This window comes from Puntigrus tetrazona, chromosome 1, assembly GCF_018831695.1.
Source record: "Puntigrus tetrazona isolate hp1 chromosome 1, ASM1883169v1, whole genome shotgun sequence".
Taxonomy (NCBI): domain Eukaryota; kingdom Metazoa; phylum Chordata; class Actinopteri; order Cypriniformes; family Cyprinidae; genus Puntigrus; species Puntigrus tetrazona.
Window position 1 is genome coordinate 22,827,350 of NC_056699.1, and position 24,067 is coordinate 22,851,416.

The 24,067-nt window shown below is 36.7% G+C and overlaps 2 protein-coding genes across 2 annotated transcripts in view; one reads left to right on the top strand and one right to left on the bottom strand.

The window, feature by feature from the left end:
- The window catches only part of pdxkb (pyridoxal (pyridoxine, vitamin B6) kinase b), an 18,063-nt gene extending 8,004 nt beyond the window's left edge, over positions 1 to 10,059 (bottom strand). Inside the window, exons 1-5 of the mRNA XM_043246171.1 lie at positions 9,433 to 10,059; positions 7,609 to 7,663; positions 3,909 to 4,013; positions 988 to 1,071; positions 334 to 368 (exon numbers count right to left, since the gene is read on the bottom strand). Coding sequence (XP_043102106.1) covers positions 334 to 368; positions 988 to 1,071; positions 3,909 to 4,013; positions 7,609 to 7,663; positions 9,433 to 9,513 — 360 coding nt within the window. The 5' untranslated portion in view covers positions 9,514 to 10,059. The remainder of the gene's footprint in view (positions 1 to 333; positions 369 to 987; positions 1,072 to 3,908; positions 4,014 to 7,608; positions 7,664 to 9,432) is intronic.
- A 3,279-nt stretch (positions 10,060 to 13,338) lies between these two features.
- Positions 13,339 to 24,044, top strand: LOC122348949 (transmembrane protease serine 3). The gene is made up of 13 exons (XM_043244851.1): positions 13,339 to 13,429; positions 14,413 to 14,721; positions 14,938 to 15,060; positions 16,016 to 16,135; positions 16,327 to 16,450; positions 17,919 to 18,047; positions 19,122 to 19,168; positions 19,840 to 20,005; positions 21,044 to 21,213; positions 21,335 to 21,430; positions 21,596 to 21,723; positions 21,813 to 21,962; positions 22,710 to 24,044. Exons 1-13 carry the CDS (start codon positions 13,339 to 13,341, stop codon positions 22,731 to 22,733), a joined length of 1,677 nt encoding a protein of 558 aa, XP_043100786.1. The 3' UTR covers positions 22,734 to 24,044.
- Positions 24,045 to 24,067: the final 23 nt, after the last annotated feature.

Consider the following 24,067-nt stretch of genomic DNA (forward strand, 5'->3'; position numbering starts at 1 on the left):
ATATACATATATATACACATATATATACACATATATACACATATATATATATACACACATACATATATATATATACACACACATATATATATACACACATATATATATATATATATATATATATATACACACATATATATATATATATATATATATATATATATATATATATATATATACATATATATATATATATATATATATATATATATATATATATATATATATATATATATATATATATATATACACACACACATATATATATATATATATATATATATATATATATATATAAAAATATAAAAAGAACAAGAACACAAGTAAACTTACCATTGAACCATGGTCACCTAAGACAGGGTCACAAACTAAGAAAAACAGAGTAAAACAAGTTATACATTAACAAATAAGATTAACATATACTAGAGTTCAAAGGTTTGGGGTCGCAAAGTCAAAGTTTTTAATGTTTTTTTAAAAGAAGCCTCTTTTGCTTACCAAGGCTGCATTTATTTTATCCAAAAAAAAAAATATCAAGAAAAACATATCTATTTGGATACATTCAAAGTGATGCAAAGCTGAATTTTCAGCGTCATTACTCCAGCCTTCAGGGTCACATGATCCTTCACAAATCACTCTAATATACTGATTTGATGCTCGAGAAACATTCCCTTTATCGATGTTGAAAACAGTGATACGTTTCGATTCTCTGATCAACTGTACAGTTACATTAAATAAGTTAAATAACATTATAAATGTTTGTAACGTCATGAATGTCTTTTCCTGTCACTTTTAGTCAACATAACACATCCTGGCCGAATAAAAGTATCAATTTCATTACAAAAACAAATACAAAATAAATCTTACCGACTTTCACCTTTTTAAAGATACTGTATAAACAACACTTTAAAAACTTTCAAAATGTATAATGTAGAAATTCTGCACAGCTTTTATGTTACGATTGCATGAAAGAAACAGAAAAACACTCACCATATACAAGGTTGGGATTGGCCCTCTTCAGCTCTTGAACAATGTCAACCACCATCTCCAGAAACGATGTATCTCTAGTGTAACCTGCAGAAAAGAAGAGATTAATACTTTCTTCTCATCAACTATGTACTGAAATAGACTGACCACTCAGCACAAAGAGTGGCAGGTCGATCTTTACACCTTTAAACTTAAATTGGATGAGATTTTTTTTAACAATAAAGGCCACCTCTCAACACAGTGAGCTTGCAGGTGGAAAGTGTCTGAACTGGCCATAAATACCCGCAGAAATACACTTATTTCAGTCTGACAAGAATCCGAGCACCACAAAATACAGCTCGTTACGTGTGTATTAGACAGATAGACTCAAACACAAAGCATGCACTGCATCAAAGGAAGTAAATATCCAAATTTCTTCCAGGGCCACAGCAGGTCAAAGAAAACTTCACGTTAGAAATACGGTTTCCATTTTAAAGTGTCCCTATTGTGGATTTTTTTGAAATGACCTTTCATGCGGTTCGTAACACAGCTCTAAGTGGAATAAAAATAATCTGAAAGAGCGTCGTGTATAAAGTTATTGTCTCTCAAAAGAAAAAAAGTAAACTCTGAATCATTGAAACGAGTTGGGTGGTGTTTTTTTTTTTAAACCAAGTTAAATGTTGACGTCAACGTAAAATATTAGCATATTGCCCGCCCACTTCGTTCTGAATAAAAATGCTAATTCGTTCTCTGACGCTAGGTGCTGCTTTAGTAGCGGTAAATATAGCGGTTTCCCCGGTAACGCTGTAAACAAAGCAGCACTGACACAAACGCTGCTTTATCAGCCATTACATACATAATAAAAGTAAAAATTAAAAATTAATCCTTAAATTAATCATCTGAGAGTCTTGAAAGGGGATAATTAATCGAATTACTTATTATTTTTTGCATTGTTTTAATTTTGGTTTTAGTATAGTATTTTAATACTATGCATATTTTATTTTTTTATTTAATGAGGAGACCAGTCTGATGCATAGTTGCCATTTTAGGCTTAAGATTATAAAAGCGATTCGTTTTTCAGTGTTTTTTGAGCTTGACTTGTGGTTGCTTCAAGCAATGGCGCAAACATCATTCAAAGTAAACTGTGATGATCGTAATCATCCTGCAGCTTTAATTATAAGACAATGAAAGTGTTTTTGACCTTGTATGAATGTCAGCCTGCTGTTGGGAACTCCCCAAAAACTAAATATGAACCCGTAATAGGGGTACATTATAATGCGTTTTTATTCCTGTGAATTCAGTCACACGATTCTTCAGAAATCACTCCAATATGTGGATTTACTACTCACAAAATATTTATTCTTTTGTAACATCGTAAACTGTCACTTTTGATCAATTGAATGCTTTCTTCCTGAATAAAATGTTTAGCTAAGCACATTTTTACTGTTTAGAATTCGTGTGGAAGGGTGTCCAGACACAATGTAAATTATATCTCTGCTGGACTCCATGTAGAGATACTTGACATTCCCGTGTTCTCCTCCTCCTCTTTACCCGTTGTGTGCTTTCCTCTCTCGCTCCTCCTCTCAAGGTGATGGTAAAGGAGAGCCCATGCACCAGAGACTTCTCGCTCGCTAACACACTCAATAGAGCACAACATCTCAGTCTGCGGTGCTCATGTGAGACCTGCCGCTCTATGACCATGTGTCCTCTGCGCTCCCCTGGTGCCGATTAGCAGCTTTGTTAAAGATGGAGAGAAATATGTTCACTTCCTCTCTGAATCTAGACAACACAACTCAAATCTACTGGATGCACACGACAAACAATTGCTTTTTCTGAAGAAAAGGGGCACTTGCCAATGCTATTTGGCTCCTGTGGGAGCTTCTTCAATGACTGGCTCTTTTCAATACACCGCGTTCATTTTTTATGAATCTAAATTGAACATTTTTAACATCGTTATTTATTTTAGATATTTATATACAGATTTGATTATTTTACTCTTGTTCCAGTCCTTAAATCTAAGCTATGAAAATCTATCATCAAACACGTTTTCACAAAAACATTAAGCAGCACTGTTTAAACACTGAAAATTAAAAATGTTTCTTGAGCAGCAAATGTGCATATAATGGTGCTGAAAATTCAGCTTTGCGTCACAGGAATACATTACATTTTCAATTTATTTTAAATAAAACAAGAGTTATTTAAAATTGTAATAATATTTCACAATATTACAGTTTTAACAGTTTTTTTTTAACCATATGAATTTAGCCTTAGCCATCTTTTGAATAATATTGCATATAAATATTTCACATAAAACAAACAAATAAATAAACTTTAGACTAAAACAGATCATTCATTGTACCTGATAATAATGCTTGAATAAATGTGTGACAAATTGAATAAAAAGTGAATAAAACTTTATTATTATTACGAATTATTGTAATTGTGTAAAAGTGAAAAATAAATTTTAATTATTAAAGGTTAATATTGCACTTTTGTCAAATTATGCAAAACGTACTGTAAAATACTGTACAAAAATGTTAAATATAATTCTTATTTCTTCATAGAAAAATATTGTACAAATATTATGCAAAAAAATGTGTATGTTTAGTGTATACAAAGTACTAGCAATTAAATAAAACTGAAATGTGAAGCGTTTAAACACTCTAGTTTGTTTTCTAGAAATGCACAGAGCCCAAATTGCCTGTAGCTGCTGACATCTACACAGACAAAAAAAGTTTTCTCTCTATGATATTATGATCTATAGATACAGCATCGGGTCATCCGGGGGCCTCTAGGGTCCCACGCAGGCCCATGTAAATTGCTCTATGCTATCACGAAATTACCTTTTTTACATTTTTTTCATCCCTTAGTTCAAAATGCATGCAAATAATATACACCGTAATGTGCAAACATGCACTGGCATGAAGGGCAGTCAAAGAACTGACCTGTAAGTACATAGTCGTAGTGGTTGACGTTGTTGAGTTTGATCCCTTCATACAGGACATGAAGCTCATCTGCAGTCAAGACCTGTCCCTTCCAGTGAGAGTACCCTGAATAAAGACAGATCACACATCAAATACGCAGAAGTCAGATTCAGAGCGTCCGCTGACGTTCAAGACGCTACGAGCACGAAGACCCCGTTTGGTCACATGGCACTTCCTGCACCTGCTCTCACACGAACAAAAGTGCCACCGTTTCAGTGCTGTTGCTGCGGAGCTGTGATGTCATAATTCAGGTGAGTCACCGAGCTAGTCACATGGCATGTTTCTTGTTGCTAAGAAACAGGACTAAGGAAAGCCTGAGGGGCTGCATGAAAAAGACGCATCATTGTAGCCATGGTGTGTGTGTGTGTGTGTGTGTGTTTTGGGGAGAAGACGACTGCAAAGGGGAATCTGTGATAAGACGGGTGTCTGTCGTCATCATTTCTCTGCAGCCTCAAACCTCTAATCACAGTCACTTCACCCACACGCACCATGCAGAAGCTGCCGTGTGATCAGGTACATGCTGTTTCTACCCATAAGGCTTTGCAGTGCCCACTGATGTTGTGAACAGATGAGATAAAGGTCTGAACGTCACAATCTGTACATTTCTTCCCAAGGTCAACTATGAAGTCCTAGAGATCTCCTTGTGGTCACATTAACAGTGAGAAAGTACTTTTAGATGATGATGATGATGATTAAATTATAAATTTATTCTAAGAAAAATAAGTGCTCCGTCTGATGTTTCAGAAACTCAATCTTAAACGTTTGCACATTAACTAGCGCTTGTCACCTCTATAAATTAACGAGTAAACTAACTTGCAAAAAAACAAAAAGGATGCATATCAACAGTGATACACCAATAATTACTACCATTCAAAAAAGTTTACATTGTTGCAAAATAAACACAGCAAAAATCTTTGAACTGTATTTTATGGCCAATAACCAATAAATCGCTGATCTAACTAATCTATAAACCTTAATTTTTTTTTAAATGCAAAATAAATGAATGAATACGCCACTAAAAAGGAAATAATTTGTATACTGCAAGTGAATTCTGACAATCACAGCGTTATAACGAGCAGCAGAAAAAAGACAAATATTTAATTTAAAATGTGACACAGAAAAAAGTATAAATGAGAAAAAGGGTCCATAATAGAGCAAGGAAATATCCAGCCATTACTGATCAAACTACTAACATCAAATAACCAATGCTGTGCCAATATACTGCATTCCTACCAAAAAGTACCATTAATAAAAGATAAATTAAACAGTTTTGATTTATAAAATATTATCATAATACTGCCTAAGACTACTCAAATACTGAATTACAATCGTACCATATTTTTCTTCATCTTACAAGCCTGAATCAGAAGTATCTAGAAGTACCTAAGAAATAAGTTATCAAGGACATGACAACAAACACAGCACTGCTTCATTCAGCCTCATTTTTTCAAATGATTAGCCCCCTTTAAATTGCCCATCTATACCCATGATTTCAATTAGCCCTGTGCCGAAACCACAGAGACTACTAAAGACTCATTCTTAAACAAATTCAGGCCTAATGTCACCGTTGGCCTAAACCACATGACTACAACCAAATCCGGATGAGAACCTCTCCACAGTGCAGCATGAGTCTGTGTCCCTCCATCTATAGGTTTAAATGCAAACTCAAGCGGCTAAAGACAACATCACAGGCCTGAGGAGAACAAAGCATCCAAGCAGAGAGGCAGGCCAGCGACAGGGCAACAGCCTACAGCAGGTTGTGCCACATGTTGTTTAGACCACTGATCCGAGGCCAGTTAGGGTTATTCTACTTACGTGCTTTGAAATGGGATGCGTTAAGAAGCTGGTCCAGAAACTGTGCGTGGGAAGTTTAGCAGTGACCAATAAACATGTGACACCTGCGTATAGCAGTTCTGGGTCGCTAGAGGGAACATTTCTAGTACTATATCATTTTTTATCTCTCGCACAGACTTCTTTAAAGGGACAGATCAAAAAAAAAAAAAAAAAGAGAAAGGATGCCATTTTCATTCATAATATAAAACAAGCAGTCTGTGTGAATCATGCACTATATTCCAAGTCTTCTGAAGTCAAGGTATGGTCACATTAAGATTTTGTTGCACAGCTCACACAGAAGTGGTTTTCATGTCAAGCAGCTTTCTGATGGTCATTGTGGCAAATTCATGTGACCATGCGTACTTGTTGCAAAATTCCCCATTGTCTGGATTCCTATTGAAATGACTGGATTTAGCAATGACAATAGCATTGTGTGACACGATTTAAGAAAATTTAAGTCATTAAATACAGTTTCTTAGACATTTGCGAGTTGCATTTAAAAGCGGTGGTGAAAAATATCTGGTAAATTTCCAAACTTCGGTTAGGTTAATTCTGAGAGTTAAAGTGAAAAGCTGTAGAAAGTTTTTTTTAAATATTCTGGAAAGAGTCTGGAAATTTAACAAAATGTTCCACCTTTTTGCAACCCAACTTAGGGACCGGATGAGTCAGATTAAAGTACACATATTTCAGACCAATTTTGTGAATTCAGCGAACCGATTCATTTATTAAATTCAACTTAAAAGGGCAATTCACGAACCAGAAACTAATAGTCATGTTTTTCACGATTTTTCCCCCACTATTTAAAAAAAATTCTGCATCATGTGGGAGAACATAAGGGGCACTAAAAAAAAACAAAATCAGCAGTATTCTGCTCAAGCAAAAAGATCTCAATCAGAACATAATAGATATGTTTTAAAGGATCGGATCTAAAGTGCACTACTCAAAGATGAAAACATCACAATACTCCTACTCTCTTGAGGTACAAGGATGGGTGTTTGGTCTGTTTGGACAGATCACCAACTGCACTTTTCCGCTCGCACACAGCTCGAAATAAACTAGCACAACATGTGAATGCAACATGCATTAAGCACTTCAGTGAAGCACCGTTTCTGTCCTCTTGACAGGTCGGCATAGTTGAAGAAAGAGGTCAACAGTGCATTTGCAAATGAAATATACTGGATGAATGTGAAAATGCATGTGGGTGCTCAGCACAAGGGTCATCTTGTGATACCTGATCAAAACGTGCCATCTTGAATCAAAAACCATCAGAAAAAAAAATGCCTCCAATGCCAAATGCCTCAAACCCGGCTGAAAGGTTCAGCTGTTTCTAATGTTCGCAATTTGTTTATCTGGTAAGTATTATTATTCGAGGTGTACTTTTAATCACGTCTTCACAAACTGATCGGTTTCAGACAGCTGTTGTTTGAGGCGGCCTGTCAGATTAAATGAACAAATTTAACTTCAAGAACACATTATCATAAAATCTGCAGTATTTTTTTGTCTTTTTGACTGTTTTTGCATAGATTTTATTGCCATTATGGCACATACTGTCATAATCTAACAAAAAACCTAATAATCAAAAAGTGAACTCCTATTCTTCAATTTAACACAATTTCTAAAAAAGATTTTGTCTGATATTCCACAATATTTTAAAGACTTACCTTTACATTTATTATTTTAGCAGATTTTACAAATGAGGACAACAGAAGCAGACATTGAAGCACTTTATCCAACGTATATCGCACAGCTACTTTTATCTAAAACGCATTTAAATGACAATGACAAGCTTTTATCCGAAAATCAGCAGAATGTGTGTGTGTCAGCGTACCAGTGTGGTTGGAGAACTGAACAGAGTTGATCGAGTCGACCTCAAAGCCCAAGACCTGAAAAACACACACACACACGAAAAGAAGTTCATTCAGAGATTAACACAGTTACATTAAAGTCATAGTCAGTGATAGTCAGAATAAGAACACATACGGTAATATAATATACCTACACTTTATAAATGATAACACATGCATATTTGACGTCTTTAAGTTAGAGAGCTCAAAAAATGCTGCATATCCAAAATGAGTCATTGCATTTTGAAATTTAACACTTTCATAACATTGGCCAACCGGGGTTTGATTATGTCAAGGCGAAAATTAAGGATAATTTCATATACGATTTGCAGCAGCACTTTCAGTATTCAGGGTCAGTTATACTCGGGTATGATTCATCTGGTTATTATGAGTGACTAACAGCTCATCTGCAAGGTTCAGCCCATAGCATAAATACAATACAATGCATATATAATTAATAACGTTTAAGTGTCTAAAAATATGTTTTTAAAATGAATAGCTTTCAAATGAACAAACTAACGACAAGTATAGTTGGTTTCAAGTTTCAGAGCTCAAAAGCAAAAGATGATGCATTACATACATAGATACACACACACATATACATGTATGTATGTATGTATATATGTGTGTGTATGTGTATGTGTATGTATGTGTATATATATATATATATATATATATATATATATATATATATATATATATATATATATATATATATATATATATATATATATATATATATATATATATATATATACATATATATATATATATATATATATATATATACATATATATATATATACATATATATATATATATATATATATATATATATATATATATATATATATATATATATATATATATATATATATATATATATATATATATATATATATATATATATGTGTATATATATATATAACTTTAACTCACTTAGTGTTTACATGATTTACATGCACAGATTTGGATTTTATAGAACCCAATATAAAGACATCTCCAAAATATCGGGGTTAATCTGGCACTCTCTGTGGCTGAAACATGCTGACTCAAAGTTTGAAGACGAGACATTAAAACGCAGGATGCGCGAGCGTGGGTTTTAGACACGGCTGGGAGAGCCTCGGAGAGAAAAATGTCACGATTTCGCTGGAATTGAGCGTCCCGGCTGTGACGTCAGCCCGGGAAACGTACGCCAGCAGCGCGAGCGTGCAGAAGAAGGGCTCGAGTCGCAAGAAGACAGCCGCTTTCTGATGGCACGATGACAGCTGGAGACATTCAAAACCTAATGAGCCCGATTTAATGGCTTGGACGCGGCGCGATCCCTCATGCCAAATGATCTTTCAGAAACCGAGATTCAATGATATCCCAATCATTTCTGCTGATTATTAACGGCTGTGTCGCTCACTCCAGGCACCAGCGAAAGCCGACGTGCTGCAATGTACCGTGCCGGTGTTTTGACAGCACGAACCCCTTAACCAGAGCTTTAAGTTTTGACGACAATCAATTAAACAAGTTCCTATTAATAGCAACGTATTTTAAATTCCGCCTCGTATGTCACTGCAATCAGCATCAACAGGCCAAGTTCTGGAAATGCATTAGTCCAGATCAGTTTACTACACACACATATATATATATATATATATATATTTTTTTAAATTGCACAAGAACGGCATGCGAGGCAATATTGAGCATGTGACCTTTCCTTTCTCCAGCGCCAGCACGCTGTCATGCACCACAACATAACAATAATCACGAGTGTATCGTGCCGCTCCAGCCGTCGCGAGCCTCGGATGAACGACGCTCACCTGTAACGGGAAGGATGCAGATTTATTTCCCACGTATCCTCTCACGACATGACTCTGAATCGACAGCACTCGGCACTCCATGTCGCGCTCAGTTAAAGTTGTTTTAGACGCTCCAGAATGTCAGGCGATCGAGGGGCAGCGGCGAACCGGGGAGGTGCTTTTCCTTCCTGTTTAAATCCAGATTAGGGTCCGTGATGGCAAGTTCACTAGCCAGACAGAGAAATGAAGGACATTCACACTGGAGACGCTCATTGGCGGCGAGCGCAACTACTCAGGCATCCTGAGGGGGCACCTAAAATCCACTGACATCACGACGACGCTCGCAGAGCAGCGCTCGTGCCCGCTATTAGTAGAGCCGTGGGCTATATTTATCATGCATTCAGATAGAGAAGAATGGGCTGAGGAAATCAATGTGAATCCGTCACACAAACCAAGGTGAACCCAGCTTGCGTAGGGAATCGTGGGTATTAGGAGATGCTGGGTTTATACTGAAGATAAATGTGTGCGTTTGTTGTCGTTCGCTTATTTTGAAAAACGACGCCGTCTGTGCGCTGCTTAAGAAATGGCACGTTACACAGCGACGGATTAGCGCAGTACACCGAAGTCTGTGGTGTTGCGGAAGTGGGGTCCTTCTGCGCAGAGACGCGCTCAGGAATCAGCCAATCATTAGCGCTGTCTGCGGTGACGTCAGGCCATGAATGGGTGATGTTTGACGTCACCGCTGTGAGCAACTTATAATGTCTATCCGCCTCTATTTGATTTATACTTTTTTTAAAAGCCTTTTAGTAGGCTGTATAATCGTAGAAGGTCGTGTTGTATAACGTCTACATCGTTACTACTATTTCAAGATGATCTCTTGGGTTTACTTGATTATTTCTGTATTTGAAGAAAAAAAAAGCGTGATATTAGATTTTTGTGTGACTTTCATTCGTATTTCCTAGTTATGTACTGTATTACATCTTCTCCCTGACAATAAAAACGACAGAGATTTCTAATACTAAGCACGTGAACAGGTCGTCTTATATTATTGAGCCATACAGAGTGACAGTAAAGATTTCCATTTATATTGCAAGCTAACACAATTTAATTTGGCCATATTAAATAACATCTGCTATAAATGGCATATTTTGGTGTTTTCCTCCTTGGATATGAGTTCAATATTATCATCGATAAACAGTTCAGTTTCAAATCAATTAGACCTTTATTTCGCATATCGGGCTTTACAGGGTTAACACATATTCTGTTTAATATATATGGTATGCAACCCATCATCCTTAATGGCCTACGTACTTTACTGTCCACCGAAGCTAAAATATTCTGACTCTCATGCAAAGCCTCGGGTCAGGACTCGACTATTTTTGGACAGGTGGGCTGGCAGCTTCAGGCTTTAGTTCATCTCTTTTATTTTGGGCATGCTGCCTACCTGACTGTGAATCTAAACACACGAGGTCAGAGCAGCTAGTCTGGCCTCAGTGATGCCGAGAGAACATTTCTCTACACCAGGCGCTACAAAGAATGATCTAATGCGAATCATCCTAAGAGCTGTCTACAGGAGAGCATATAAAATAAAGCAAAGTCTGAGGCACTAGCTCTAATCTCACCCCTAAAGCGAAGATTAAAAAAAGGTAGAAACCGCCAGTTTCTTATATTCTCAAGCGAAAACACTACCTTCCTTTTTCTTTTGAGCAATTGTCCCTAAGACACACTTAGTGCACATTTTGCACAAGTATAGAAACACACTCCCACATGATATGTATTCCAATATTTATATATATATATATATATATATATATATATATATATATATATATATATATATATATATATATATATATATATATATATATTCCATATTTTTAAAACAATATTTTAATATGCAACCAGAAACATTTCAAGGCTGAATGAATGTCTGTCACACACAAAAAACGAATTTGTCAGGTTTACGTTTATACTTTTTGATTATGGCATATCCTACTATACATGTCATGTCGACTATTTTAATAAGAGATTAATTAAATGGCCTGTATTTTATTAATACGACACCGTTAACAGACCACCGGTCAACGCGTTGTTCGTGGCTGAACGTTAGCAAAGTTGTGAAACTATAAAGCCACTGTATATATACACCGTCTCTGCGGATTTCGTTGGTCACGGTGTTGTTTCTGTCAGGCTGAGTCAAACGCGTCTCAGATTATCCGGCAGTCGTGACTGCGCGCGCGAGAGAGGGAGGACCGGATTATACACCGCGCGCCAAAAAAAAAAAATCGGATCCTTTATCGCGCGAACACGTGAATCATCGCTGCAACAGAGCCCGCTTCGCCCGTAACGACCGAGGAGACCGCTGACTCACGAGCGGCCGCCGAGAAGCCCGCGCGACGACGCGTCACGACTCGCGCGGCGCCACGCGCTCCAGCGACATCTGCTGGCGAGGACGCGCCGGCGCGCGCCTCCGTCTCGCCGTCACGCGCAAGATCTCGTGTAACCCACATCAGATATAACGTCGACGTCGCGGCGTGAAGAAAAAAAAAAACGCACCCGGACACCGGATACAGCTCTCGGAGCACGATGGAAAACTAACGGGGCTTCTCAGTTTTAGACTGACGTAATGACACTCTCTTTGACACAATGCTTTAATTGTGTCACCCACTTAATGAACAACCTGAACAAAATCCATTGATTCGTTGAAGACATTTACTTCATTACACGTTGAATACGCATGAGCATGCAATTTAAATCATTAAGCTCCTAAATATTTTTGTATGCATGTATGTATTTAATATAAAGGGGTTATAGATATCTTGTAACAATAAATGGCTTCCTTTACACTAAATAGTGGTTTTGATTTGGTGGATATTCATTACCAATAGGGCTCTACTACTTATTTTTATTACGCTAATCAGTAATAGATCATGATTGTTACATGAAAAACACATAATAATTTTTTTTTTTAACTTTTATTTACTCCTTTTATTTTTGTTTTTGCATCTAAATAGAAAATGTCCAAAAGTATTGCTTTTAAAATGTATATTAAAAAATACTTTGATATCTGAACATATACTTTTGAATTGTGTTTTAATGTATTATTTTATAGATTAGAACATGCATTTAGAAATTCTTGTGAAGAAAAAGCACACACACCAGCTAAATAAATCAATAAAAATATAAAATTTAAATAAATAAATAAATAAAATCATATTTTTGTTTTTTTGTTTTCAACTCCAGTATCTATAACGAATATAATTTCTTGTGTTTTTAATCATCCTTTTTCTTTATTAGTCTCTAAACACCCGTATTTTCACGCACCCTATAAAAACATTAAAACAAATTTTTTCAGAAACTAAAAATGTATGTTCACAATACAAACTGTTCTCAAAAATAGCTCTAGAAAGCACCAAGTCCTTTTTGGATGTAATTATGGGCCACGGAGGTTCAGTTTGGGAACAGCCTGAAGACTGATGACCTTTTCGTGCCTGGCGCTCCCGCCTGACCTTTCGGTGTAACCGGACCTCAGAAGCTGAGACTGTCCAGCATTACCTGATCCACAGCTGTAGTGATACGACAAAACACTGCTGCACACCTGCTCAGGTGTCACTTTGAGCTCAAGAGCAGGTGTGGCAGAGAGAGAGAGAGAGAGAGAGAGAGAGAGGAACAAGAATAAGATATGAAGTCACTCAGAAGGACAGATCTGAAGCGCTCTACTTAGTCACCTTCAAATTATCCCCTTCGTTTCTCAATTTCTCAAAAGCTAATTTCACAGGCAGTTACTTGGATTCGGACTCGCTGCGAAATAGTTCATTCTTCATTCCCTCTGACAAGGATTAATCCGACCGAGGGCCTTGGATCGCCTGTATCGCTTTTTCACCTCCTAAGTGGACCGGTGTCACTGTCACCCAAGATGGAGTGAAGATGAGAGAAGGAGAGCAGAGTCATGGCTTCTTCCCAGACAGCAGGAGAGACGGAGCGGCCCGTTTCACAGGGAGGAAGCCGACAGGAGAGGGTAAGGGAGCATGACCGCCGGTATTTCATGTCACAGCGTTTGAGGGCGTCCTTGTGTCTCAGACGCTTAGATTATATCAAAGTTGACAAGGTGCGTCTTTCACAGCAGCCCACACGTATCCTCACGCTCTCCATCATGCTTTTTCGTCATTAAACAATACATACGCTAGACTTGCTCACTAAGCTTTCGAACATATTTTTACGCTACTGTTTTTTGTTTCGCTTTTTAGTGCTGACATCTATCTTTTTCATTTTTTAACAAAGCATGCCCTTTCATGTAAAATATCAAAGTTCAACGTATTGATTTATTTATTTGTTAGTTAAGTATCTAATGGTCTAAAGGTGTTTCTGTCTATCTGGGTTTCTTGTCACAGCAAAATGGCCTCCTGCGTGTGACTTGCACTACAAACCGGTTTTGATTTGCTGGACATTTATTACTTATATATTACTTAATTTTTTTTATGCTAAACAATAATAGTTTATACTTTTAGCAGCGATTTTTCTTTTGAAAATTTAAGTCTTTTAACAAAACCTTTTCTTTTTAATTGTTTTTATTTAATTTATTTATTTATTTATTAATTTTTCAAGCATTACCAAAACATCATTATTTTTTCCGCATAAATATGCACTACTCGTTAAAAGTTTGCAATATTTTAGATTTTTTTAAGTGTTTGGAAAGCAGCTGTTTTCTATTGAAAAAAGTTGTGCTGCTTAATATTTTTTATTAAAAATGCACTACTATTAAGAAAAAAATAGGCTACTTTTATTCAGATAAAAGATTTCAAATAATCAATTTTGCATAAATCAAAGGATAACCAGAGCCATTTTCATAAAACGGTAATACACTGAATAAGAAATAAAATATACATATATATTTATTTTTATTTATTTTTGAAATAAATGCACCGTTGGTGAACACGGAGGACTTCTTTCACAATCATGACTTTGCCAGGTTGTGCATTCCCGGGTACAATCATTTAAAAGCGTCTCTTATTTGTCTGTGTTTTCAGGATGCGGTGGAGGACGGCACTGAATCTGGCGCTCTGGAGTTGGTCTCAATCACAGAAGAGGACCTTCCTGTCGTCGAGACGCCCACCACCTTCAACGTGAGCTCCTTCAGCAGTCAAAACAGCCACTCCAGTCACTTCTACGACCCGGACGCGCAGGACCCCCACGTCCCCGTCGAGCTGCCCGCCGCGGCCTCCGCTCCACTGCCCGTGTATAAAACCCATAACATTCAGATCCCGCCCAGCCCAGGGGTGCCCGTCATCAAGGTCCAGCCCTTCTTGAACGGTAAGCGGCCTTCTCGCTTTGTCACATCGTGTAAGTGCAATCTAAAATGGCTTCGGCCTATGCCTTACACGGCCAGTTACACAGGGGTTAGAGGACAGACACTCGAGGTGCTAACAGTGATCTAATCAGTCTTTCTCCGCTGGCAGCTCTGGCCTTTAGCAGACTGATTTCATTCAGCCGTCTCTCTCTGCCTCTCTCTCTCTCTCTGTCTCTCAGGAGAAAGACTGTCAGACCTGAAGTCTTTGTGTTGGCCGTATGTCTCTCGCAGATTGCTGGCTCTGCTCATCATCTTGGGATTGCTAATCGTCTTGATTCTGATTCTAGGAATAGGTTTGGGAGGTGAGTCTGTGTTTTTATTGTTATTTCGGAGCAAAATTGGTTATTTAAATCTGATCAACCCTGCCTTTAGGGATGTCCAGAGACATCTTCTATTGAATAAAATGATGACAGATTCATATAAATAGTTTATTCATATGATAATTTTTTTTTGCATGATTACTCCACTCACTTCATTAAAAAAAAAGAAAAATTAATAATAATGTACTAATATTTTTTAATTATTATATATTAAATTAAATTATTATAAATTATAATAATAATTTAATAATTTAATAATAATTTTATTCAGCTAAGGTGTGTCTAAAGTGATAAACATTTATGATAACACATTTATAATGTTCCAGTAGATTTATATTTCAAGTAAATTCTGTTCTTTTGAACTTTTTATTTATCAAAGAATCCGGAAAAAAAATGTATTGCATTTTATCGATTAAACAATTCTAAATAATTTCCAAAGCAGCAAATCATTATATTATAATGATCGTTGACATTAAAGACTGAAGTTAAATTTAAAATATATAAAAATAATTTTTAAAAACACTTATTTTTAAGTTACTAGTATATCATAATATTAAAAAAATAAATAATGATTCCTAATATACAAATACGTGAACCTGTGCTTGGGTACATTCGTCTAAACCTGACGAGTTATATAATATCTAAATGAAAATGAAAAAAAAAATGTGTGAAGGTCAGGTATAGAAACTCCCCACCATGACAATAAAATATATGTGTGTGTGTGTGTGTGAAGGTAAGTGAGAATCATCGTTACTAATGAAACTCATCCTGAGCAGTGGGAACTGTAAATGTTTAATGAGCTCCACCCTGCTCTGTGACGACAGCTCACTGCTAACAGATGGCTGTTTTGACTTCTTTTAGAGAGGAGTGAGTGAGTGTGTGTGTGTGAGTGTGTGTGTGAGTGTCACCATCACGCACTGGATCTCTTTTTCTCCAGTGGGTCTGAAGAGTTGCTCAGGGAAGTTCCGCTGTCTGTCGTCGGTTCGGTGTATCAGCAGACACGCTGTGTGTGACGGAGTCGAGGACTGTGGAGGTGGAGAAGACGAGCTCAACTGTGGTGGGTTGTCGTTAAAATCGACATATAATCCGAATCAACTCTATTTATTGGTTCAGCGCATGTTTACGTTGATTCATACTCTAAACGATTCCAAATTAAAAAAATATACATGATCAACTTTGGCACCAGTTTTGAGGCGATCTTTCCCAGTGCTCGGACCTGACCCTCGGCTCTCTGTGCGTCTCTCTCAGTGCGTGTGAGTGGCAGGAGCTCTGTGCTGCAGGTCTTCAGTAGAGGCTCATGGAGGACGGTCTGCTCCGAAGGCTGGGGCTCTCACCTGGGGTCTGCAGCCTGCAGGCAACTGGGATACAACAGGTACGTAGAATTACACAACTGGTGCATCTGGTCATAAGAAAAATGCAAAAAAATTTAAATAAATAAATAAATGCACCCCAGAGATCCAAAAGAGAAAAAAAGAGAATTGAATACATGTACAGCAACACTGACAGTGAACAGCCCCTTATTGGACACCATTAAATTGTCTAATATATCTAATATCTAAATTAATAAAACATTCTATTTCTGATTTTGTTTGCAATTTTTGTCTTTTTTTCTTCTGGTACATCTGATCTACTGATAAAGCTGCTTGCTTTCAAACTTTACTCGTCAGCAAATTCAAACAGCGCTGATAGATTAAAATGAACTATACAATTCAGTTTGAAAAATAGTAAATTGTACATTTTTAAATTCTGGTTGCAAGAGCTGAATGTTCTCCACCTCTTCCTCCTCAGCTCTTTTTGACAAATGAATTAATGACCTTTCCAGCTGTTTGTCAAATACTGTATAAAGATGAAGGAAAAGTACCTTATAATATATTAAATAAAATATTGTAGTCAAAATGTCTACCGAATAAAATATATCAGAGCTTGGAAAATAACTGTTTTTTCACTATTATTAGTTTTTAAGAGTAAAAATATCAAACATATCTTTAAATTAAGATGGATTTACTAAATAAGCTATATGACAAATAAAACTAAATTAATTACATTTTTGCATAAAACCAGTAAAATTATCCACCGGTGGGGTAAATTACTCTTAAAACAATATTATTTTACTGCCCTGACAGATAATTTAACTCATTTAAAAAAAAAAATGCACTTCATATAGTTTTTCACCCCTGGAAACAAAAATAAATATCTTGAATCATTTTGCTTATGTAGTAAATGCATCTTAAATGAAGATTCTTAGGCAAAAATACTAAGCAAGATAAGTCTTTATTTAGTGTATTTTTTGACAGGGTTCTGCTCACTATAATCTCAGTAACTTCAGTTCTTTGGTCTCTTTGTCTCCACCGACTAACAACGCAGCCGTCATCATCATCTCCACTGAATGCTATTTAAGGGAAATTCATTTCCATGTGCAAAGCAGGGATTTCCCCCTTTTTAAACGCAGATATATGGTGACACTCTCCTCACGTGTGTGCTTGTGTTAGTGCGTTTTCTTGCACTGCGCGGGTGTCTGCGAATTATACCGTGCCTCTGTTCCCGGTGGCCTCATTACCTGCATAGTTAATCCAATTAAAATCAGTCTGCCATTAAATGAAAGAAAGAAAAAATCATCACCGCAAACGCCGTTTCACCTCAACTAGGTCAAGCTGTTACATTTAACATCTGCATTCTTCAGATCATTTTGGAGGTCTGTTCTTAATGTTTGAATACAGTCCTTCAGGCTGATTGGTGATTGGTTCCAAAATAGCAGAACCAATTTTACAGCCAATTCACACTCGGTTTTAACCTTTTCTGATCGTATCATTCGACTTTTGTTGTCTTCTGTCTGATTGTAGCTACGTGAGCTCTACTAACGTGCCCATCTCCTCCATCGAAGCCGTCTTTCAGAATAATCTAGTGGCACTTAATATCAACCAGACTGGACTTCAAGACAACTTCAAACTACAAAACTCTTCATACCTCAGGTAAACCTGCTTTTATACTCCTGGCTGCAAAAGCAACCGAAACGATTCTGCCAAAATGTAGTTTTCAAGGCTTCAGGCTGAACTAAATGGCCACAAAAGTAGCAAAATAATAAGTGAATGAGAATATGAGAATAGTACACACAAATGGTCATTTTTAACTAGACATAAAATTAAAAAAAGGCTCACAATTCAGTAAAATAGTCATTTGTGACCTTAATTTACTGATTAAATGTTTCTGATTCATATCACTTAAAGGAACAGTTCACAATTAAACTAAATTCTTGCAGGATTTGTTCACAAATAAAGGTAAAAGGCCTTAAAATGCATTCGTTTCTTACAAACAGGCTTTGCTTGACCAGCCATTAGTTAATAGACACAAGTCATTATTTGTGGGTTACTGTGGGTTTTTTATGGATTAATTGATTAGCAAGTAATCTAAATTTCTCCAAACCTGTTCCAATGAACAAACAAACCACATCTTGCACACTTTTGTTTTGATGAAGTGATTTGAATCAGAACCATCCAGCAAGGGTCAGAGTCATGACTAAGGCCACAACTGACTCCCTTACTGAACTGAGTCAGTTTTTCATGTCTTAATTCAGAACATGCTTTAATAAACATTAATATATTTTGAAAAAAAGTAATCAACTAAGCAGTTGTGTCTTAGCTTAAAAATGAGCATTACAACCACTCTTTTTCTCAGATCTAAATCAAATTGACTTAAGCCTGAGGAAGTGTTATTAAAGGCCAAAGACTGTCAAATAAGATCAGTCCAGTGACTGATGCATTGCATGGCAGATTGTTCAATACTGACTCCGAACAATCTGAGGTGCTTCTGTAGATATATTGATGTTCAGAAGGTGTCTTTAATTCCTGACAAAGCAGTCAGGATCGTCTCTGAGTCCCAAAGCTTAAAGAAAGCTTGACTCCACACTCAAATTAAATTAAGATTGTTTTTTAAATACAAAATTAAAAGGGAGCATAGAAATGAAACCAGAACACAGTTAACTGTTTGCGTAGTTCAGATAGAGAGAAAGATATTGAAAACTAAAAGTGTATTATCTATTATTCCAGAAAAACCCAATGCACTTCTGCTGCAGTGACTTCTGTCAAGTGTATAGGTGAGTGGTTGATGATGTTTAGTTTTTTTTTCTTCATTATTTTTTTTTCTCTCTCTTCTCAAAGGCTGCATTTATTTAAACAATTAGACAGTAAAACAAATAAATATGTGACCCTGTGACATAAATATGTGAAGGGTACATTTTTAGATTCAAATAAGGATGAATTCCATTGATTTTTGTTTGTTATGACTGGACAATATTTGGCTGAGATACAACTATATGAAAATCTGGAATCTGAGGGGGGAGAAAAAATAAAAATAAAAAAACTGAAAAAATTGCCATTAAAACTGTGCAAATGAAGTTCTTAGCAATGCTTACTACTTTAAAATAGAAATTAGGTTTTGATATACTTACAGGAGGAAATTTACTAAATATCTTCATGTAAAATTATCTTTACCTAATGTGATTTTTGATATAAAAAAAAAAGTCAATAATTTTGACAATGTATTTTTTTGCTATTGCTCCAAATATTCCCCAGCGAATTAAGACCGGTTTTGGTCCAGGGGCACAAAAATGATTACAGTTTGTATTTGTTTGTTCTCTGTTCTACCCATTTCACCAGGTTACCATTTTCTCTTAACGTTTTCCTACGATGCAACACTAAAATTTGGTGATTTTTCATGGTGTCAGTGAGTGCTCCACTCAGAAGCAGTTTGTGTGTTTTGGTGTAGAGTGTGGCTCCAGGCCAGCGGTCCACACTCGTATCGTGGGAGGGAACGTGTCAGAGCCTGGGCTGGTCCCGTGGCAGGTCAGCCTGCATTACCAGAACCAGCATCTGTGTGGAGGATCGGTCATCAGTGAGCGCTGGGTTGTCACTGCTGCACACTGTGTGTACGGGTGAGTATCATGTCATTATAATGGGCCTGTGATAGTCAAGATTGGTTAATGGTTTGGTGCTGGTCCAGACTGGTTTATAATGGCCTGGTGCTGGTCTGGACTGTTTTAAGATAGTTAGATGCTAGTCCAGACTGGTTTATAAAGGTCTGGTTCTGGTCCAGACTGTTTAATGCTAACTAGATGCTAGTCTAGACTGACTTGTAATGGACTAGTACTGGTCCAGACTGTTTTATGCTAGTCAGATACTAGTCCAGATTAGTTCATAAAGGTCTAGTTCTGGTCCAGATTGTTTTATGCTAGCTACATGCTAGTCCAGACTGGTTTATAATGGCCTGGTTTTGATCTAGACTATGCAATGCTAGTCAGATGCTAGTCCATACTAGTCTATGTTGGCTCTGTGCCAGTCCACTCTGTTTTATGCTATTTGGATGCTACTTCAGACTGGTTTATACTTGTTCTGTGTTGGTCCAGACTGGTTTTTGATGGCCTGGTACTGTTTCAGACTCTGCTATGCTAGTCAGATGATGATTATGGTAGTTCAGTGCTGGTCCAGATTGTATTAAGCTAGCTAGATGCAACTTCAAACTGGTTTATATTGGTTTTGTGCTGGTTTAGACTGGTTTATAATGTTCTGACACTTGTCCAGATTGTTTTATGCTAGTAGCTAGTTGCTAGTATGCTGGTTTATATTGGTTCTGTGCTGGTCCAGACTGGTCCTGCGCTAGGACTAATAGTGATCAGGGCTGGTTTATACTGATGTTGTATCTGCTCAGTCAGGTTCATGCTGGTCTTGTGCTGGTCCAGATTGGTTTAAACTTATTTTATACTGGTTTAGGCTCATGCTGGTTCTTTAGTGGTCCAGACTCATTTATCCTGATCTGCTACCAGTTCTAAACCGGTTTATATTGGTTCTGTGCTGGTCTAGACTAGTTTATATTTATCTGATATTGATTCAGCTGAGTTTATACCAGCTCTGGGGTCGTCTAAATTAGTTTACGGTGGTCCAGTACTTCATTTTGTGATTCTTTTTGTTCAAAGCTTTGCTCAGCCAGTGCTGTGGGCTGTGCATGCTGGGATAATAGACCAGCCATTGGGTGGAACTGGAGCTCTCTCTGTGGAGAAAATCATCTACCATGCCAACTACAGGCCAGGAGGATTCAGCTACAACATAGCTCTATTAAAGCTTAAACTACCTCTATCTTTCAATGGTAAGAATTTGCTTCTCGTCACTGGCTGAAATATTTGTATAAAAAGACTTCTAAATGGGAATATCATCTTGGCTTTACTACATACTATAATAAAGTACATTATCTTTTTCTCCCTTCCCAGACAAAGTGGTACCCATCTGTTTGCCCAGTTATGGCGAAAGCTTTAAGGATGGACAGATGTGTTTGATCTCAGGCTGGGGAGCCACAGTGGATGGCGGTGAGTGTTAGCACACTTTTAAGAGCACTTTATAGAGAAAAGGTCGAACGGCTGTTATTTATTGCGTAAATGCTTGCAGTTTCACAGCTTTTGAAGACATTTTTTACTATATCGCCTTCAACTAAATGTATTTTTTTAGTCAGTGCACGTGTGTGTGTTGTGCAGGAGAGGCCAGTGGGTCCCTACACACCGCTCAGGTCCCGTTACAGTCCAGCAGAGACTGCCGCAGACAGGGCCTGACCTCCTGGAACATCTGTACAGGATTCTCGGCGGGTGGTGCTGGAACATGTCAGGTACTGCATCCGAGTATCGTCACAATAAATTACAATAGCTGCTTAAATGTATCTGCACCTTAGTCGAACCCCTAGTCTTCTGCCTGTAGGGGGACAGCGGAGGGCCACTGGCCTGTCAGGGGTCCGCTTGGACATTGGTGGGGGCAGCCAGCTGGGCTGAGAGCTGTGGAGAAGCAAATAAACCAGGGATTTACACCAGCATAAGTGAAGCTCTCACATGGATTCAGCAACAAATGGAGGTATATATACAGTGTGCATACGTACACACACACACACACACACACACACACAGCATGTATTAACATTTTGACAATATTATAAAGGTTTACTTAACTACAAAATGAAAATTTTGTCATTAATCACGTACCCCCATTTCGTTGCAAACAGTTAGACACAGTGTTCAAGTTTAAGTAAGGTAAAGTACACATTTAAAAAAAATAATAATAATTTAAAATAATAACAGAAGTGTTATTCCAGAGAGAAGAGCGATATTTGAAGCACAGCATTTATTTTTCGGGCAAATCCAAACCATATTTTAATAATGACCAGACCGACCTGTTATAGTTAACTAGGCCTCTGAGTAAGTAAAGGAGCTTTAGCGGGGCGATATTTAGTTACAAGATGACGAGTGCACTTTATTCTCATTGGCTAGTTAACACTCTGATTTATATTTCATTAACTGTGTTTGTGCTCTTCGGAGTCTCTTTGACCTTTGAAAAGGTTTTGGGTCACTGGAGTCATCTAGCGGCGATTGTGTTGTACTTGATACTGGCATAACTTTACGTGTGGTTTTAATTTGAAGAAATACGATATTACATTTTTGTGACCCGTATATATTTTCTAATTAATATATCATTCAAAATTGGCATTCAATATGTAACCAACTGATAAATCAACTGATAATGGTGTTTGAATATCTTCAGCTATGTTAAAAGTTAATGTTTAATTCTGAAAATACAAACAGCTTTTTGTCTGTTTTGAATCAGAAAGAAGAGGATCAGCGGCGCTGAGCATCTCGCAGCGAATGGGCTTCTATTTCAATACATAACATCCAACGTGACTTGTGAAGGAGAATCTATATATAATATGTGATGCATTCTATAATTTTCATATATAATTTACTACAATGTGTTGAAAATGTTTATTTTTCTTAGGTATTTGGATTATAGAATAGTTTTTTTTATAAATATTTAATATAGATTGCCTTTTAACATTTTTTATTAATTATTTTGAACTTAAGATTCAAAAAGTGAACACTGCAAAAATTATGCAGAAATGCAAAATTAAGCTTTATGTGGTAAGTATACATTTACAACACTGTATACAGAATATATTATATTGCATTAGGGCATTTATTACGAAAACCGTTTATATTTGAATTATCATCAGTAGGAATTTAATGTACGACAAATTACAAAATGACCCATATATTTAAATAATTCTTGTTAATTCTATTGACCAGAATGAAAAAAAAAAAAAAAGTTTATTTTAACTGTATCTATTTATTGTACATTATTTATTTGTGCTCAATTATTTATCATTCACCTATCCAAGCATGTCAAGACATATTTTATATGTAAGGCCAAATGTATACACGCTTAATTATTATCTTCATTAAATTAATGTTAATAAAAGATTTAGCACATTAAAATGACCTTCTCAAGTCTGTTTAGCTCCTCCGAGTCTCTGTATTCTTGTCTTCACTTATTTAGTTTTTGCTAGTGTTTCGGAAATTACTAAACGCTAATACGAACTAAAAGCCAACCATTTCCACTTTCCAAGAACCACGCTGCAACTTCATCCAGAGTCACTTGATTAATTTCTTTACCAGACTTTTTGAATGTTACACTAAAAATACTCTGACATGAATGCAGCTCATGACCTCTGAAGGATTTTACTACTGGATGCAAATACAAATACAGACAACAAAGTGTCCTTCAGGAACAGTGTTCTTTATTACAAAACCAAGAGTCTGAAAGGCAAGTCTGTGTTTTTGTGTGTGTGTGTGTGTGTGTGTGTGTAAGAGAGAAGCGATTATAGAAGCAAAGAGAAAAACGCTCAAAAAGCCCAAAGTGCAGCGTTTAGACCTCCCCATGCTAAGCTAACGGAGTTTTGTCCTTTCGGGTTCGTCATCTGACCGATGGCATCACAAGACTACTGCTGCAAATGAAAAGCCGCTCAGTACAGACAGCCTACAGCACATACTGAACACATTTAATAACCAGAAAACAGGGTATATGAGCTCAATCAAGTGACGGCTGTAAATGAAAGAATTTCATCTTGTAAAATAGAAAAAAAAAAAAAAAAAAAAAAAAAAAAAATATATATATATATATATATATAT

What these genes read in the sequence shown, in the direction of transcription:
- LOC122348949 (XM_043244851.1), top strand. Translation starts at nt 13,339, where the DNA reads ATGAGAGAAGGAGAGCAGAGTCATGGCTTCTTCCCAGACAGCAGGAGA. An exon ending in GAGGAAGCCGACAGGAGAGG is followed by an intron (nt 13,430 to 14,412) that starts GTAAGGGAGCAT and finishes ATCATTTAAAAG; the next exon opens with CGTCTCTTATTTGTCTGTGT. An exon ending in GTGGTGCTGGAACATGTCAG is followed by an intron (nt 21,724 to 21,812) that starts GTACTGCATCCG and finishes TTCTGCCTGTAG; the next exon opens with GGGGACAGCGGAGGGCCACT.